This window comes from Equus quagga, chromosome 5 (assembly GCF_021613505.1).
Source record: "Equus quagga isolate Etosha38 chromosome 5, UCLA_HA_Equagga_1.0, whole genome shotgun sequence".
NCBI classification, from domain to species: Eukaryota; Metazoa; Chordata; class Mammalia; order Perissodactyla; family Equidae; genus Equus; species Equus quagga.
In genome coordinates, this window is record NC_060271.1 from 15,871,939 (window position 1) to 15,888,106 (window position 16,168).

Genomic DNA, 16,168 nt, shown 5'->3' on the forward strand with positions numbered 1-16,168 from the left:
CCATGCTCTGGCAGGTGTCCCACATATACGGTAGAGGAAGATGGGCACGGATGTTAGCTCAGGGCCAGTCTTCCTCAGCAAAAGAGGAAGATTGGTGGCAGATGTTAGCTCAGGGCTAATCTTCCTCAACAAAAAGAAAAGGTGCATATATTTATCTTCAAAAGCAAGAAAAACAGTTAAAAAATATAACATATCAAAAGACAAACTCTTTGGGGAATGCTTATAACTAATTTTTCCACGCACATCATTTGGAAATGAATGTCAAATACTTATAATGATCAAGCCAATAAAATGTACCCCCCAAATAATTAATGTGACATGAATTTTCTCAATTTACCAGAGTTCCACTTTCTCTTCCTTTGTGCTTTGAATCTCTACTTCCAAAATTGGTATGTGAGACACAAGATCTTTACAGATATTTTCACTTGTAATTAAATTATCAGCTGGAGTCTTTCTCCCTACAGTAAAATGACTTAATTGTTCGAACTCTTGTGACAGCCTCAAGACCTGTAAAGTTAAGTGAAAAGACAAATATTCCATTTTGCATACTCTTATGAATGATGCGACAAAAGTGTATTGATTCGATTAAATGCTTCAATCACGATTGGCTTAAATAATATAAATTGACATCCAAATTGAAGTCTTTTTCCAATTTAATACTTTGCAGTTATTACATAATTTAATCCATTTTTACCATAGGCATAAGGGTGTGTAAGTTCTTGGTTTTAAAAAAGAGTATTTTTTGGCCTCTGGGCTTGTGTTCTAAAAGTGCCATTTAGGGTTTTGTTCTACCTTTTAACAAGCCGAAGATGAGGTCTATAGAGTTTCACATTATGATCACACATTTTCGTATTCAAATTTCCAGTGTACTTTATTGGTTCATAAAAGCTACACATTGCTCATGAAAACATTAAACAGAATATTAGATATACGTTACAGAGAACAAATATCTTCCAGTCTGATTCTACTTGTTTGGAGACACCTGAACCAGACTATCACTGTGATTCTCAAACTTTAGTGTAAAATGGCATCAACTGAGGAGTTCAAAAATGCAGTCTCACATCCCCTCCCGACCCCTGAGATTCAGAGCCAGGGGTCTGGGCTGGGAATTGGAGCTTCTCGCTTTAAACAAGTCTCCCAGGTAATTCTGATGCAAGTGGACGCTTTGAGAGTTGCTGCTCTGTCGTGCGACTTAGTAAAACATTCGTTCTGGGTATTTTTTGGACCAACAGATTCCTTTCCTCAAAGTGTGCTCTTTATATCTTCACATAAAATGAAGAAACACCTCCAGAAGGCAGAAGAAAGGGTGGGTGGGGGATAGTTCTAAGAATGGAAGATGGATACCCATCAAAGTTTTGCACTAAGATAGATGACAACCTGTCTGACTCCCATTCTGAGCCTCTGAAAATGCAGTTTCTGTGGTTACTATGTTTGATTCTAACACCACAATGGATTTCACTCTAAAGATCAATTTAAGTCACTTTAAGAGATCCCTTTGTTTGGTTTCCTAGGCCTTCACAATTCTCTGAAGAGAAACTACAGGGTGTGATATGGATTATAATCTCATAAATCCATTTAATCTTTTACACACTATAACCTCTCCAGGGGAGAAGGTTAGTCTTGAACTGGGCCTTAGGGAGTGGGAAGATGTGGGCAGGTGAAGAAGGGATTACAGCACATTTTAAGCCTGAGCAATATAGTCAAAGGCACTACTGCGGACCTGAGTCCAGAGTATTTGTGCAGAAGTGAGGAGGATGGTCTTTCTGGAGTAGAGGCTACAAGATGAGGAGCTGAGGAAACGAGGCAAGATTGAGGGGAGGGGTCAGATTATGAAGGGACTTGAAAGACAAGAATTTTCTCAATGAGCTTGTATTACTTTTCTAAGCAGGACAACAGATTCCAAAATGTTACTTAATTGCTGATTTTTATGGTCATTGTAAAAATTTAAACATTACAGATAATAAATGTTAGTTTCTTAAGAAGTAAAGAAAGCCAAACAGAATTTAGACTTGATGTTATAGCAAATTGAGAACCGCTGAAGGTTTCTGAAGAGGATGGTGACATGAAGACTAAGCGTCTCCTAGGTCTTCTGGCTTCTCACGTGACAAAGCTGGTGTACATCTTAAGTGGGCGGCTTTGCTCTGTGCCAGGAAGGAAGTTAAATCCACAGGACATTTACAACACAGATGTTGTGGAACAGGACCAACTCTGCTCCTCAGGCTCTTCCCTATAAAAATGTTATCGTAGTGACATAGCTCAAGCTAATAATCAGCCATGTTTAAGGACCTTAAAATATTAAGTTGATTGTTGCACTTTTGCTTGAGGCCCTAGCGTAGGCAGGGCAGAGCTTAGGCTGAGAATCGCCAGGCAACTTGGCAGTTGTTTAATACCCCTGAGCCTGGTGTTCTTATCTGTTACCTGAGGAAGCTGGCCTACACGATCATACCCCTTCGAGCTCTAGAACTCTGTTACCAAGCATCTAGGTATTGTAACCCAGAGAAAACAACAGCTACAAAACAGGGGCTTTAGCAAATACGTAAGATACAATTTTTTAGCTATTCTTAGCAAGACTATGTTTAGGTTTAAAGCACTCTATGTTCTGAAGAGAAACTGGAATATAATTAAAGAATTAGAGATTCAAAACAGAAACTTTTAATGAGTAATAGTTTGATGGGAAACAGAATACATATAGTCTCAAAGTATCTTCCCACAAGTTATTTATCAATTGCAAAGGGAACAATAATAACTTTACAGTGGAGAAATCTGGCAGATAGTACCTTAACCAAATGATCAAAGTTAACATCACTAGTAACAGAACAAAAGGATATCATGTGTCTCGTAATATAATGCACTGAGAAGGACACAACATTGCTTCTGTAGGATTCCTGCCAAAAATAGGTAACCTAAATTCTATTGTGGAGAAACATCAGACAAATCCAAATTGAGGGGCATTCTTCAAAGTAAATGGTCTATGCTCTTCAAAAATATCAAACTAATGAACAAGAAAGACAGGCTGAGGAACTAATGCAGATTAAAGGAGCTACAGGGAGGTGACAATTAAATGCAATGTATGATCCTGAATTGGATTCTGGACTAGAAAAAAATTGTTCTTCTTCTGCTATGGTATAACAATTGGTAAAACTTGAATTTGAGCTGCAGATTAGATAACACTACTATGCTAATGTTAATTTCTTGATTTTGAGACTTGTACTGTGATAAGGAGATGTCATTTTAGCAAATATACATGGAAATATTTAGTGGTAAAAGAGTATTATGTCTCCAACTTACTCTCAAAGGGTTCAGAAAAGACAGTGTGTGTGTGTCTGTGTGTGTGTGTGCATGCGCATGTGCACACTCACAGAGAGAGAGAGAGGATGATAAAATAAATGATACTATGTTAACATTTGGAGGGGTGAAAGTATATGGGAATTCTTTGTGCTATTTTTGCAACCTTTAAGTTTGAAATTCTCTCAAAATAAAAAGTTTTTAAAAAGAGAGACAGAGAAAGCCAGATTACCAGGATAGTGATCTGAATCTCTTGGGGTTTTCTTGGTGAGGAAGGTTGTCCCTGAGCTAACATCTGTGTCAGTCTTCCTCTATTTTGTATGTAGGATGCCGTCACAGCATGGCTTGATGAGCGATGTGTAGGTCTGCACTCAGGATTACGAAGCTGTGAACCCTGGGCCACCAAAGTGGAATGCACAAACTTAACCACTATGCCAGTGGCTGGCCCCTGAATCTCTTGCTTTTATATTGCATTCTTCTCACTCTGTTCATCCTCGATGTTAAATTTTCCCATGATATTTCAAAAGACAAGTCGTATATAGTGTGATGATAACTCATCTTGCTGACAAGCTCTCACAAACAAAGCTTAGATGTAGGCTGTGCCCTACATATCTACCCTCCCAGGCAGCACACTCTGTGTCCTGGACATTTCTCTCCCTAAGGCAGACGCTATTTGATCTATGTCCCAGTCCCTCAGCAACTTGCTCCCTGCTTTCAGGGGAACGACTTCATACAGGATAAATCAGGCCTTGATTTAGTCCTCCACCTAACACGTGGTATTAAAATATAACGCAGTTTATTTTAAGTGCTGCGTTCAAGCCTTCACTCTTTCCTACCATTTTAATCAGGATCAAGAGAGCGATTGAGGAAGGGAATCTTCAGCTAGGAGTTGGTGATAACCTAATAGGTGCGACTCTAGAAATCACACTATAGGCAAGGTCTCTATCTAGTGTTGGATCAACTCTGGTCCGGCAGCGATTTTTATACCTGGAGAACAAATTGGGATCAGGACATTTAAACATTTTCCTAATTCTAAGAATGACTGTAATTTTCAGTATAACTGAGAAAGACGCTTTGATTCTGTTTTAAAGTTCAAGACATTTAAGTAAACTTTCGCTTGTTTTTGTATTTTTCTTGCGGTAAAACACACATAACATCAAATTAACCATCTGGACCATTTTTAGGTGTAAGTCCAGCAGTATTCAATATATTCACATTGTTGTGAAGCATCACCATCATCCATCCCCATCACTCTTTTCATCCTGTAAAACAAACTTTCCACCTACTAAACAATAACTCCCCATTCGTTCTTCCCTCTCCCTGGCAACCACCATTATATTTTCCGTCTTTATGATTTCGACTACTCTAAGTACCTCAAATAAGTGGAATCATATAGTATTTGTCTTTTTGTGATTGGCTTATTTCACTTAGGATAATGTCCTTAAGGTTCATGTATGTTCATCCATCCATCAATATGCTGAATCATCCATTTAGCAAATTGCAGCATTTCCTTCCTTTTTAAGGTTGAATAATACTCCATTCTATGTATACATCATGATTTGCTCATCCATTCATCCATCGATGGACATTTGAGTTGTTCCACATTTTAGCTATTGTGGATAATGCTGCTATGAACATGGGTGTAAAAATCTCTCTTCAAGACCCTGCTTTCAATTCTTCTGGATAGATACCCAGAAGTGGAATTGCTGGACCATACGTAATTTTAAGTAAACCTTTTACATTATAATATCTGCTTCAAAAACTAAGGTGTTGGGAAGTTGATTTAAGATAAAAAATGCATAGATTAATCCTAAAAGTCTGAAGTCTGAATATGTATCCTGAAATATAGCTTGACTTATAACCCACACTATATGGCAATTTATTCTATAACAGTAAAAGAAACTTCAATTTCCAAGTAATCTCTTACTGAAAATTAATTTCCTTTTATCTTGTCTTCATAAAAGGTATTCATACCTTGAACATTTAATACTTAATAATTCAGCCTCACCTTCGTTTTTAATTCAGAATTCTCTCTTTGTAGCAGGTCATATGCTATTAAAAAATGGTCTCTGTCTTCTGCTGCCCCTGGAAGACTTTGAATTTCATGATAAAGGCATATAAGTTCTGATTTTGATTTTTGTAATTCCTGATTAAGAAATGAAGATATTTAGTAGAATAAAATAAGACTTTCCCCATTAAAGGTATAATATTTCTAAAAAGGAATCTCTGAATGACTCTGATAATTTTTTTGTTTTGAATACTTCAACCTATCCTTCTGGCTGACAGACTCTTTTCTTAGTAGTTAAAACAAAGTTTACTCAAATCAATTAATTAAACCGAGCATTTGTAGTTTCTATTATTTACAGGTTGAAAGACTGGGTTTCTGGAGTCATTTCTACTTTACAGAAGCCTTGTAGAGAGCTAAATTCTTCAGCAACTCCTGCATTAGTTATACTACCTGTTTTAAAATGTATCTTTTTTAAAGTTACCTTTTATAGAACAATGTGATGTGGTTTACCTTTAATCTTGTGACAACCCCATGAGGTAAGTTATTGAAACTGAGTCTCAGAGAACTTAAGTGATCTGCCTAAATTCGCATAGCCAGGAAGTGGTCAAGCTGAGATTCAAACTGTCTGACTTCAAACTCTGTGTTCTTAATTACAAATTATGCTGCCTAACTTAATAATGTATATTTAATTACTTAATCAACTAGGGTTTCCTCTAATCCTGATTTTTTTTCGTATCCATGAAAGGAAACACTTTAGTTAGATGTAGATTTTTATCAAATTTCTACATTGATGACATGGAATATGCAGTGTTTGACTGGTGGGTCACTGGGGCCTGAGAGTCAGTCTGTGGTGCCCTATGAAGGGAGCAGGTGATATAAAATTTACATTAGGAGAGGAGCTACTTGGTATATCCCCAAAGCCTTGAGATCAGAGAGGGAGGAGAATGTTGATGAGGAAGGCATTGGGCAAAAGGAGAGAAGGTAGGGAGTGGCCACCCAGAGCCACAGGAAGAGGCCAGGTGGTATCAATTTCCTACCTCATTTCATGGAAAATCCCTGTAGGTCATCAGGATGGGATTTGGGGCATTGCACTGGCTTTCACCCACCCTGCAAACTGATTAAGTCCTCTAAATTGGTGATCTAGACTTCCATGAACTCACTTCCAGGTCTCTCTTCCAGATGCAGGCTGGTTATGTCTCCTGACACACCTTTGCAAGATGGTAGCACAAGTGGTGAAAACGACAGGCAAGTCTATGACTCCATGACCACCATCACAATCAAAAACCTGCCACTTCAAGGACTCTTTTTGGCTAATGCTGGAACTCAGTGTGGGGAGACAATAGTCACCCCATCATTACTAATTCTATAGCTACAATTTACGTTAAAATAAAAATAAACGATAACACGGAATCCCTAAATTGGGAATGCAAAAAGAGGAAAATAATACCCTGCATGGCAAAATACCTCACTGTCAACTTTCAAAGCCTTCTGTACAGTATTAAGATCAGATGTCAATTGCTTTCTCCTTTCTCCTTCTTCTGACAACTCTCTTTCAAATATTTCAATTTTTTCTTGGCTCATTTTCAATATCTGCAAAAAGTATTTTACACAATTAATTCTATATACAATAATAACGTTTCCTACAAATTCTGATAATAAACATTCTCTGCCTAATACAGTTATAAAGTCATCTAGGGGAGACACGAAGCTGGGAAAACTAGTTTACGGTACCATAGCTCACAAGATGCAGTTTTTTTCCTCTCTAAGCCTGTTTTCTCAACTGTGAAATGGAGCTAATACTTGTCCTACATACATTATAGTCATTACAGCAGGATTAAAATCTAATTTTGAAAGTATTTTGTAAATTTTAAGCACCTACTAAATATAAGGTATTGTTGAAATCTTACCAAATCAATTGATAATAATAATAACTGAAAAAATAATAATAGCAAGCTACTATTTATTTAGTGCTTACCATATGTTAGACAGCATGGTAAATGCTTTACACGTATTATCTCATGTTGTTTTCTCAGAACCCCTATGAGATTGGAACTATTATTACCTTCTTTCTACAGAGATGAGGGTGAGGCTCGGATAAATTAGGTAATGTGCCCAAGGTCACACAGTCAGCACTGGGATTCAAACCAACTCTACTGCAGGCCCTTACTTTTGAGGCATAATTGACACGTAACATTATGTTATTTTCAGGTGTACAACATAATGACTTGCTATTTGTATATTTTGCAAAATGGTCACCACAATAGTACAGTTAACATCTGTACTATACATAGTTACAATTTTTTTTCCTTGTGGTAAGAACTTTCAAGCTCCTCTCTCCTAGCTACTTTCAAATATAGAAATACAGTATTATTAACTGTGCCATACACTACATCCCCATGACTTATTCATTTTATAACTGGAAATTTGTGCCTTTTGACCCCCTTTACCCATTTTTCCCAACCCCGACTCTGCTTCAGACAACCACTAATCTGTTCTCTACCTCCATAAGCTCATTTTTTTGTTGTTATTTTTTAAAATAGATGCCACATATAAGTGAGATCATATAGTATTTATCAATTTCTGTCTGACTTATTTCACTTAGCATAATGCCCTCAAGGTCCATCCATGGTGTCACAAATGGCAAGTTTTCATTCTTTTTTATAGCAGTATAATATTCCATTGTGTATGTATACCACTTTTTCTTTATCCATTCATCCATCAATGGACATTTAGGTTGTTTCCACATTTTGGCTATTGTAAATAATGCTGCAATGAACATAGTGGTGCATGTATCTTTTAGAATTAGTGTTTTCATTTCCTTTGGATAAATACCCAAAAGTAGAATTGCTGGATCACATGGTAGTTCTATTTTTAATTTTTTGAGGAACCTCCATACTGTTTTCCATAGTGGCTGCACCAATTTACATTTCCACCAACAGTTCATAAGGGTTCCCCTTTCTCCACAGCCTCGCCAACAGTTGTTATTTCTTGTCTTTTTGATAACAGACATTATAACAGGTGTGAGGTGATATCTCATTGTGGTTTATGTTTGCATTTCTCTGAAGGTTAGAGATGTTGAGCACCTTTTCATGTACCTGTTGGCCATCTGTATGTTTTCTTGGGAAAAATGTCTACTCAGATCCTCTGCCCATTTTCTAATCAGATTGTTTTTTTGCTATTGAGTTGTATGAATTCTTTATATATTTTGGATATTAACCCCTTATCAGATATATGAGTTGCAAATATTTTCTCACATCCAGTAGGTTGCCTTTTCATTTTATTGATGGTTTTCTTTGCTGTGCAGAAGCTTTTTGGTTTGATGTAGTCCCACTTGTTTATTTTTGATGTCAGATCAAAAAAGTCAACACCAAGATAGACGTTAAGGAGTATACTGCTCATGTTTTCTTCTAGAGGTTTTACAGTTTTAGGTCTTACATTCAAGTCTTTAAACAATTTTCAGTTGATTTTTTTGTGTGTGTTGTAAGATAGTGGTTGACTATCATTCTTTTGCATGCAGCTGTCCAGTTGTCCCAACATCATTTACTGAAGAGACTGTCCATTCCCCATTGTGTATTCTTGGTTCCTTTGCCATAAATTAATTAACCATATATGTGTGGGTTTATTTCTGGGCTCTCTATGCTATTCCATTGATGTCTGTTTTTATGCCAATATCATACTATTTTGATTACTATAGTTTTGTAATATAGTTTGGAATCAGGAAGTATGATGCCTCCAGCTTTGTTCTTCTTTCTCAAGATTGCTTTGGCTATTCGGGTCTTTTGTGGTCCCATACACACTTTAGGATGGTTCTATTTCTGTGAAAAATGCCATTGGAATTTTGATAGGGATTGCATTGAATCTGTAGATTGCTTTGTGTAGTATGAACATTTTAGCAGTATTAATTCTTCCAATTCATGAGCATGGAATATCTTTCCATTTATTTGTGTCTTCTTCAATTTCTATCATTAATGTCATAGTTTTCAGTGTACAGGTCTTTCATCTCCTTGGTTAAATTTATTCCTAGGATTTTATTCTTTTTGATTCAATTGTAAATGAGATTGTTTTCTTAATTTCTCTTTTTGATAGTTCATGTTAGTATATAGAAATGCAACAGATTTTTGTATATTGATTTTGTATCCTGCAACTTTACTGAATTTGTTTACCGAATTTGTACAATTTTTTGCTGGAGTCTTTAGCATTTTCTATATATAATATTGTGTCATCTGCAAATAGTGACAGTTTTACTTCTTCCTTTCCAATTTGGATGTCTTTTATTTATTTATTTTTTTCTTGCCTAATTGCTCAGCTAGGACTCCCAATACCATTTTGAATCAGAGTGGCAAGAGTGGGCATCCTTGTCTTGTTCCTGATCTTAGAGGAAAAGATTTCAGCTTTTCACCATTGAGTATGATGTTAACTGTGGGCTTGTATATATGGCTTTTATGGTTGAGAGTTTTATCATAAATGGATGTTGAATTTTGTCAAATGCTTTTTCTGCATCTATTGAGATGATCATATGATTTTTATCCTTCATTTTGTTAATGTGGTGTATCACATTGATTGATTTGAGGATGTTGAACCATTCCGGCATCTCTGGAATAAATTCACTTGATTATGGTGTATGATCCTTTTTAATGTACTGTTGAATTTGGTTTGCAATATTTTGTTGAGGATTTTTGCATCTATGTTTATTACGGAAATTGGCCTGTAATTTTCTTCTGATGTATTGCCTGGTTTTGGCATCAGGGTAATGCTGGCTTTGTAGAATGAGTTTGGAAGTGTTCCCTCCTCTTCTATTTTTGGAAGAGTTTGAGAAGGACTGGTATTAATTCTTCTTTGAATGTTTGATAGAATTCACCAGCGAAGCCATCTAGCGCTTAGTTTAATAAACTCTCCAGAGGAGTCGTCTAACACTTATTTTAATATCTACTCTATTCAGACTTGCCAAAGTGTGTTTGGTCTTGTGTACAAAAACCTATTAGGAAATTAAACTGAGGTCAAAGTGTAGTTTAGTGACTACAGAGTGAGAATTGAGTCAATTTCCTTAATACTGCCATCAAGCTCAGACCCTTCTCCATTGGCAGAGCAAACCTGCCTAGTGAACTAACTGCATATGCAGATCAGCCATTCAGGGAGGAGCACAAGAGTGACATGTCTATACTCTCAAATCTGGGAACCATAGAATGATATGTCAGAAACAAGTCCTACCAGTCCTGTCCTACTAATTTACCAACAGTGGGACCCTGAGCCAGTTATGTAACTTTTATCGGCCTCAGTTTCCTCATCTGAAAAATAGGGATAATAATGCCTAGGTATATATGGGCACCTCGAGTATAGAAAATATCTGTAAATGGCAGTTTATATCATTGGATTGCTCTGAATGTTCACATTTATTCTTTCGTCAGACAATACCTTTAAATCACCCTTATGCTTTCAACACAGTGGTTTATCTTAAATCCATTTTTAATGGTCTCCCTGCTGACTGACTTCTCCTGGAAGGCTTTGTGTGACCGCTGATCACAATCACAGGATGTAGATTTAACCTTCCTGGGAGTGTATTTTTTTCCTTTTGCCTATTTTTAGTAATTCTTAAACATCCTTATGGCCTTTGCTTCACCTGTATTGGAAAACATAACTGAAAATATCTTTTTATTTCTTACCTCATTCAAATCTTGCACTTTCACTGTCTCTTGACCTTTCATACTGGTTTCTCTTCTGTCTTCCTATATTACTGATAATTCAGACTCTAAAATGGAAATCTTAATCCAAATAAATCACCAGTCAAAATACATACATACATGTGTTATTTTAAAAAAACACTGAGGGGCCGGCCTGGTGGTGTAGTGGCTAAGTTCACATGTTCCACTTCGGTGGCCCAATTTGCTGATTTGGATCCTGGGTGCGGACCTACACACTGTTTACCAAGCCATGCTGTGGCAGGTTTCTCACATATAAAGTGGAGGAAGATGGGCACAGATGTTAGGTCAGGGCCAATGTTCCTCAGCAAAAAGAGGAGGATTGGTGGTAGATGTTAGCTCAGGGCTAATCTTCCTCAAAAAAAAAAAAAAAAAGAACAAGAAAAACCAGCCTTAAAAAACACTGAAGGAGTGATGTCAGCAACATGGTGGAGTGAGCAATTCCCTTTGTCTCTCCTCCTTTGAACTACAACTAAATGGACATTCATTAATCAAGGGAGGATAATCACACAGCACTTCAGGATGCCCGAGAGACCTGCGCTGCTATACATTGGAAGGTTGATGGACTACCCCCAGGGAGGAGGTGGGCATAGGTGAGAACTCTTTAGCCCCCAGACAGCTCACTACTCACGAGTGATTGCTTTCCTGGCTGAAGCACTCATAGCACTGCAGTGGCCCTGAGGGTGGGTATGTGCCTTGGTACAACTGTGGAATCAGGTGACTGCAGCCCTGAGCACCCCATGATTGCTCCTTGGTCCAGTGGGAAAATCCACGGCCCCACCATGGCCCCAGGGAGTGACCTGGCTCTGCCCAATTGGAGAGGCCCTGCCCACCAAGCACAAGGGCTGGTGCGACGTAGGAACAGATGCAGCACAGCTGCGAGTCTGGGTGAACAAACTGCTGGCTGCCTTAAACACCCATAGCTCTGCTGCGGCCCTGAAGGGTCAAGTGAGATCCACCGGCACTGCAGGAGTGGGTGAGACAACACTCAGTCCCAGCACGATTGCTCCAAGGTCCAGTGGGAAAGTCCACAGTCCCACCACAGCCCCAGGGAGTGACTCAGGCTCCATCCCAGAGGGGAGGCCCTGCCCACCAACCTCAAAGGCTGGTGCGACCTAGGAAGAGATGGTGGCATATCTGCAGCCTGGAAAAGAGTGCCCTCAGCTACCACAAACGTCCACAGTATCATAGCAGCTGTGAAGGGGCAGTACAACTGGAGGGACTGTGGAGAAGGTGACAGAGCCCTGAGCCCCTGTGTGATCACTCTCTCAACTAGTGGGAGAGTCCACAATCCCACTACAGTTGCAGCAAGTGGCACAGGCTCAGACCCAGTGGGGAGGCCCCACCCACCAAGCACAACAGCTGGTACAACCTAGGACCAGACGGTGGCAGACCTGTGAGTCTGGGTGAATAAGCTCCTGGTTGCCTTGAAAGCCCGTAACACTGCTGCAGTCCCTAAGCGGGGGTTGAGTCTAGGTGAGTCTGTGGGAGCGGGCGGCAGCAATCCGGAGCCCCCATGTGATTGTTCCCACACTCGGTGGGAGACCCCACAGGGCCACTGCAATCCCAAAGAGTGGCCCAGGCTCGGCCAGGAACAGCTGACAGGGATCCTTGCGGGTGCAGATTACACAGGTCCTGCCCGCTCCCCTCAGTGGCAGCGAGTGGAAGCTGTAACCAAATTCTATCTCTATGTGGAGGCACAAATATATGCCATCAAGCAGTATGAAAAAATATATTAAATCTCCAGAACAGAAGGAAAATACCAAGTACCCAGAAATCAATCCTGAAGACACATAAATCTATAACCTAAATGACAAAGAATTCAAAATAGCTATCATTAAAAAATTCGAGTTAAAAAAGAATACTGATAGACAACTCAACGAGTTCAGGAGCTACATCACAAAAGAGCTTGAAACTATGAAAAAGAACTAATCAGAAATGTTGGAGATGAAAAACACAATGGATGAGATAAACAAAAATCTGGACTCCCTGAACAGTAGGGCTGATATTATGGAGGACAGAATTAGCAGTCTGGAGGGTGGGAATATAGAAATGCTTAGGATACAGGAGGAGAGAGAACTAAGACTAAAAAGAAATAAAGAAACTCTCCCAGAAATATCTGACTCAATTAGGAAATACAACATAAGGATTATAGGTATTTCAGAGGGAGAAGAGAAGGAGAATGGAGCAGAAAGCTTGTTCAAAGAAATAACAGCTGAGAACTTCCCAAATCTGGGCAGAGAGCTGGAAATCTATGTGACAGAAGCCAATAGATCTCCAAACTTTATCAGTGCAAAAAGACCAACTCCAAGGCATAAAGTAGTAAAGCTGGCAAAAGTCAATGACAAAGAAAAAATATTAAGGGCAGCAAGGCAGAAAAAAATAACTTACAAAGGGACCCCTATCAGGCTGTCAGCAGATTTCTCAGCAGAAACCTTACAGGCTAGGAGAGAGTGGAATGATATATTCAAAATTCTGAAAGACAAAACTTCCAGCGAAGAATACTCTATCCAGTGAAAATATCCCTAAAATATGATGGAGAAATAAAAACTTTCCCAGATAAACAAAAGTTAAGACAGCTCATCACCACAAGACGTCTGAATAGACTGAATAGGTAAAGAGATTGAAAGAGTAATCAAAAACCTCCCCCAAAATAAAAGCCCAGGATGAGATGGCTTCTCTGGAGAATTCCACCAAACATTCAAAGATGATTTAATACCTATCCTTCTCAAACTATTCCAGAAAATTGAGGAAGATGGAACACTTCATGACACATTCTACGAGGCCAACATCACCCTGATACCAAAGCCAGACAAGGACAACACAAAGAAGGAAAATTATAGGCCAATATCACTGATGAACATAGAGATGCAAAAATCCTCAACAAAATATTGGTGAACAAAATACAGCAAAACATTAAAAAGATCATACACCATGATCAAGTGGGATGAACCATCACAGGGATGGTTCAACATCCACAAGTCAATCAATGTGATACACCACATTAAGAAAATGAAGAACAAAAACCACATGGTCATCTCAATAGACACAGAGAAAGCATTTGACAAGATCCAACATCAATTCATGATTAAAATGCTCAATAAAATGGGTATAGCAGGAAAGTACCTCAACATAATAAAGGCCATATATGACAAACCCACAGCCAACATCATACTCAATGAGGATAAACTGAAAGCCATCCCTCTGAAATCATGAACAAGACAAGGGTGCCCACTCTCACCACTCTTATTCCACATAGTACTAGAAGTTTTGGCTAGAGCAATTAGGCAAGAAAAATAAATAAAAGGAATCCAAATAGGGAGTGAAGAAGTGAAACTCTTGTTCTTTGCAGACGACATGATTTTATATATAGAAAACCCTTAAAAATCCATCGGAAAGCTACTAGAAATAATCAACAATTACAGCAAAGTTTCAGGGTACAAAATCAACTTATATAAATCAGTTGCATTTCTACACTCTAATAACAAACTAACAGAAAGAGAACTCAAGGACACAATCCCATTCACACTTGCAACAAAAAGAATAAAATATCTTGGAATAAATTTAACCGAGGAAGTGAAAGATCCATACAATGAAAACTATAAGACTTTTCTGAAAGAAATTGATGACATAAAGAAATGGAAAGACATTCCATGCACATGGATTGGAAGAATAAACATAATTAAAATGTCCGTACTGCCTAAAGCAATCTACAGATTCAATGCAATCCCAATCAGAAGCCCAATGACATTCTTCACAAAAATAGAACAAAGAATCCTAAAATTCATATGGGGCAACCAAAGACCCCAAATTGCTAAAGCAATCCTGAGCAAAAAGAACAAAGCTGGAGGCATCACAATCTCTGACTTCAAAATATACTACAAAGCTATAGTAATCAAAACAGCATGGTACTAGTGAAAAAAAAACAGGCACATAGATCAATGGAACAGAATTGAAAGCCCAGAAATAAAACCACACATCTCCGGATAGCTAATCTTTGACAAAGAGGCTGAGAACATACAATGGAGAAAGGAAAATCTCTCCAATAAATGGTGTTGGGAACACTGGACAGCCACATGTAAAAGAATGAAAGCAGACCATTCTCTTAGACCATTCAGAAAAATAAACTCAAGATGGATCAAAGACTTGAAGGTAAGACCTGAAACCATAAAACTTCTAGAAGAAAATATAGGCAGTACACTCTTTGATATCTGTCTTAAAAGGATCTTTTCAGATATCGTGTCTTCTCGGACAAGGGAAACAAAAGAAAAAATAAACAAGTGGGACTTCATCAGGCTAAAGAGCTTCTACAAGGCAAGGGAAACCAGGATTGAAATGAAAAGACAACCCACCAACTGGGAAAAAATATTTGCAAATCGTATATCTGACAAAGGGTTAATCTCCATAATATTTAAAGAACTCGCACAACTCAACAGCAAAAAAATCAAACAACCTGATCAAAAAATGGGCAGAGGATATGAACAGACATTTTCTCCAAAGATATACAGATGGCCAATAGGCACATGAAAAGATGCTCAACATCACTGATTATCAGGGAAATGCAAATCAAAAAGTATGCTAAGATACCACCTTACACCTGTTAGAATGGCTATAATCACCAAGACGAAAAACAACAAAGGTTGCAGAGGTTGTGGAGAAAAAGGAACCCTCATACACTGCTGGTGGGAATGCAAACTGGTTCAGCCACTATGGAAAACAGTATGGAGGTTTCTCAAAAGACTAAAAACAGAAATACCATGTGATCCAACCATCTCACTACTTGGTAGCTATCTAAAGAACTTGAAATCAGCAATTCAAAGAGGCTATGCACCCCTGTGTTCATTGTAGCATTATTCACAATAGCCAAGACATGGAAGCAACTTAAGTGCCCATCGACTGATGACTGGATAAAGAAGATATGGTATATATATATATAATGGAATACTACTCAGCCATAAAAAAGACAAAATTGTCACATTTGCAACAACATGGATGGACCTTAAGGGTATTATGTTAAGTGAAATAAGCCAGATGGAGAAAGACAAATACTGTATGATTTCACTCATAAGTGCAAGATAAGCAAACACATGGGCAAAGAGAACTATTTAGTGGTTACCAGGGGAAAGGGGGGTGGGGGGTGCACACAAAAGGTGAAGTGGTGCACCTATAAGATAACTGA

The 16,168-nt window shown here is 38.3% G+C and overlaps 1 protein-coding gene across 11 annotated transcripts in view; it reads right to left on the bottom strand.

Annotated features, from left to right (window-relative positions):
- The window catches only part of CCDC30 (coiled-coil domain containing 30), a 137,214-nt gene that overhangs the window by 68,372 nt on the left and 52,674 nt on the right, over positions 1-16,168 (bottom strand). For 9 of the 11 annotated variants that reach the window (XM_046662520.1, XM_046662519.1, XM_046662515.1 and 6 more), the window contains 2 exons: positions 6,758-6,883; positions 5,294-5,431 (listed from right to left, as the gene is read on the bottom strand). The exons of 1 other annotated variant lie outside the window; for it this stretch is intronic. In XM_046662520.1, coding sequence (XP_046518476.1) covers positions 5,294-5,431; positions 6,758-6,883 — 264 coding nt within the window. The remainder of the gene's footprint in view (positions 1-5,293; positions 5,432-6,757; positions 6,884-16,168) is intronic. One more of the 11 variants, XM_046662522.1, reaches the window with a different exon arrangement.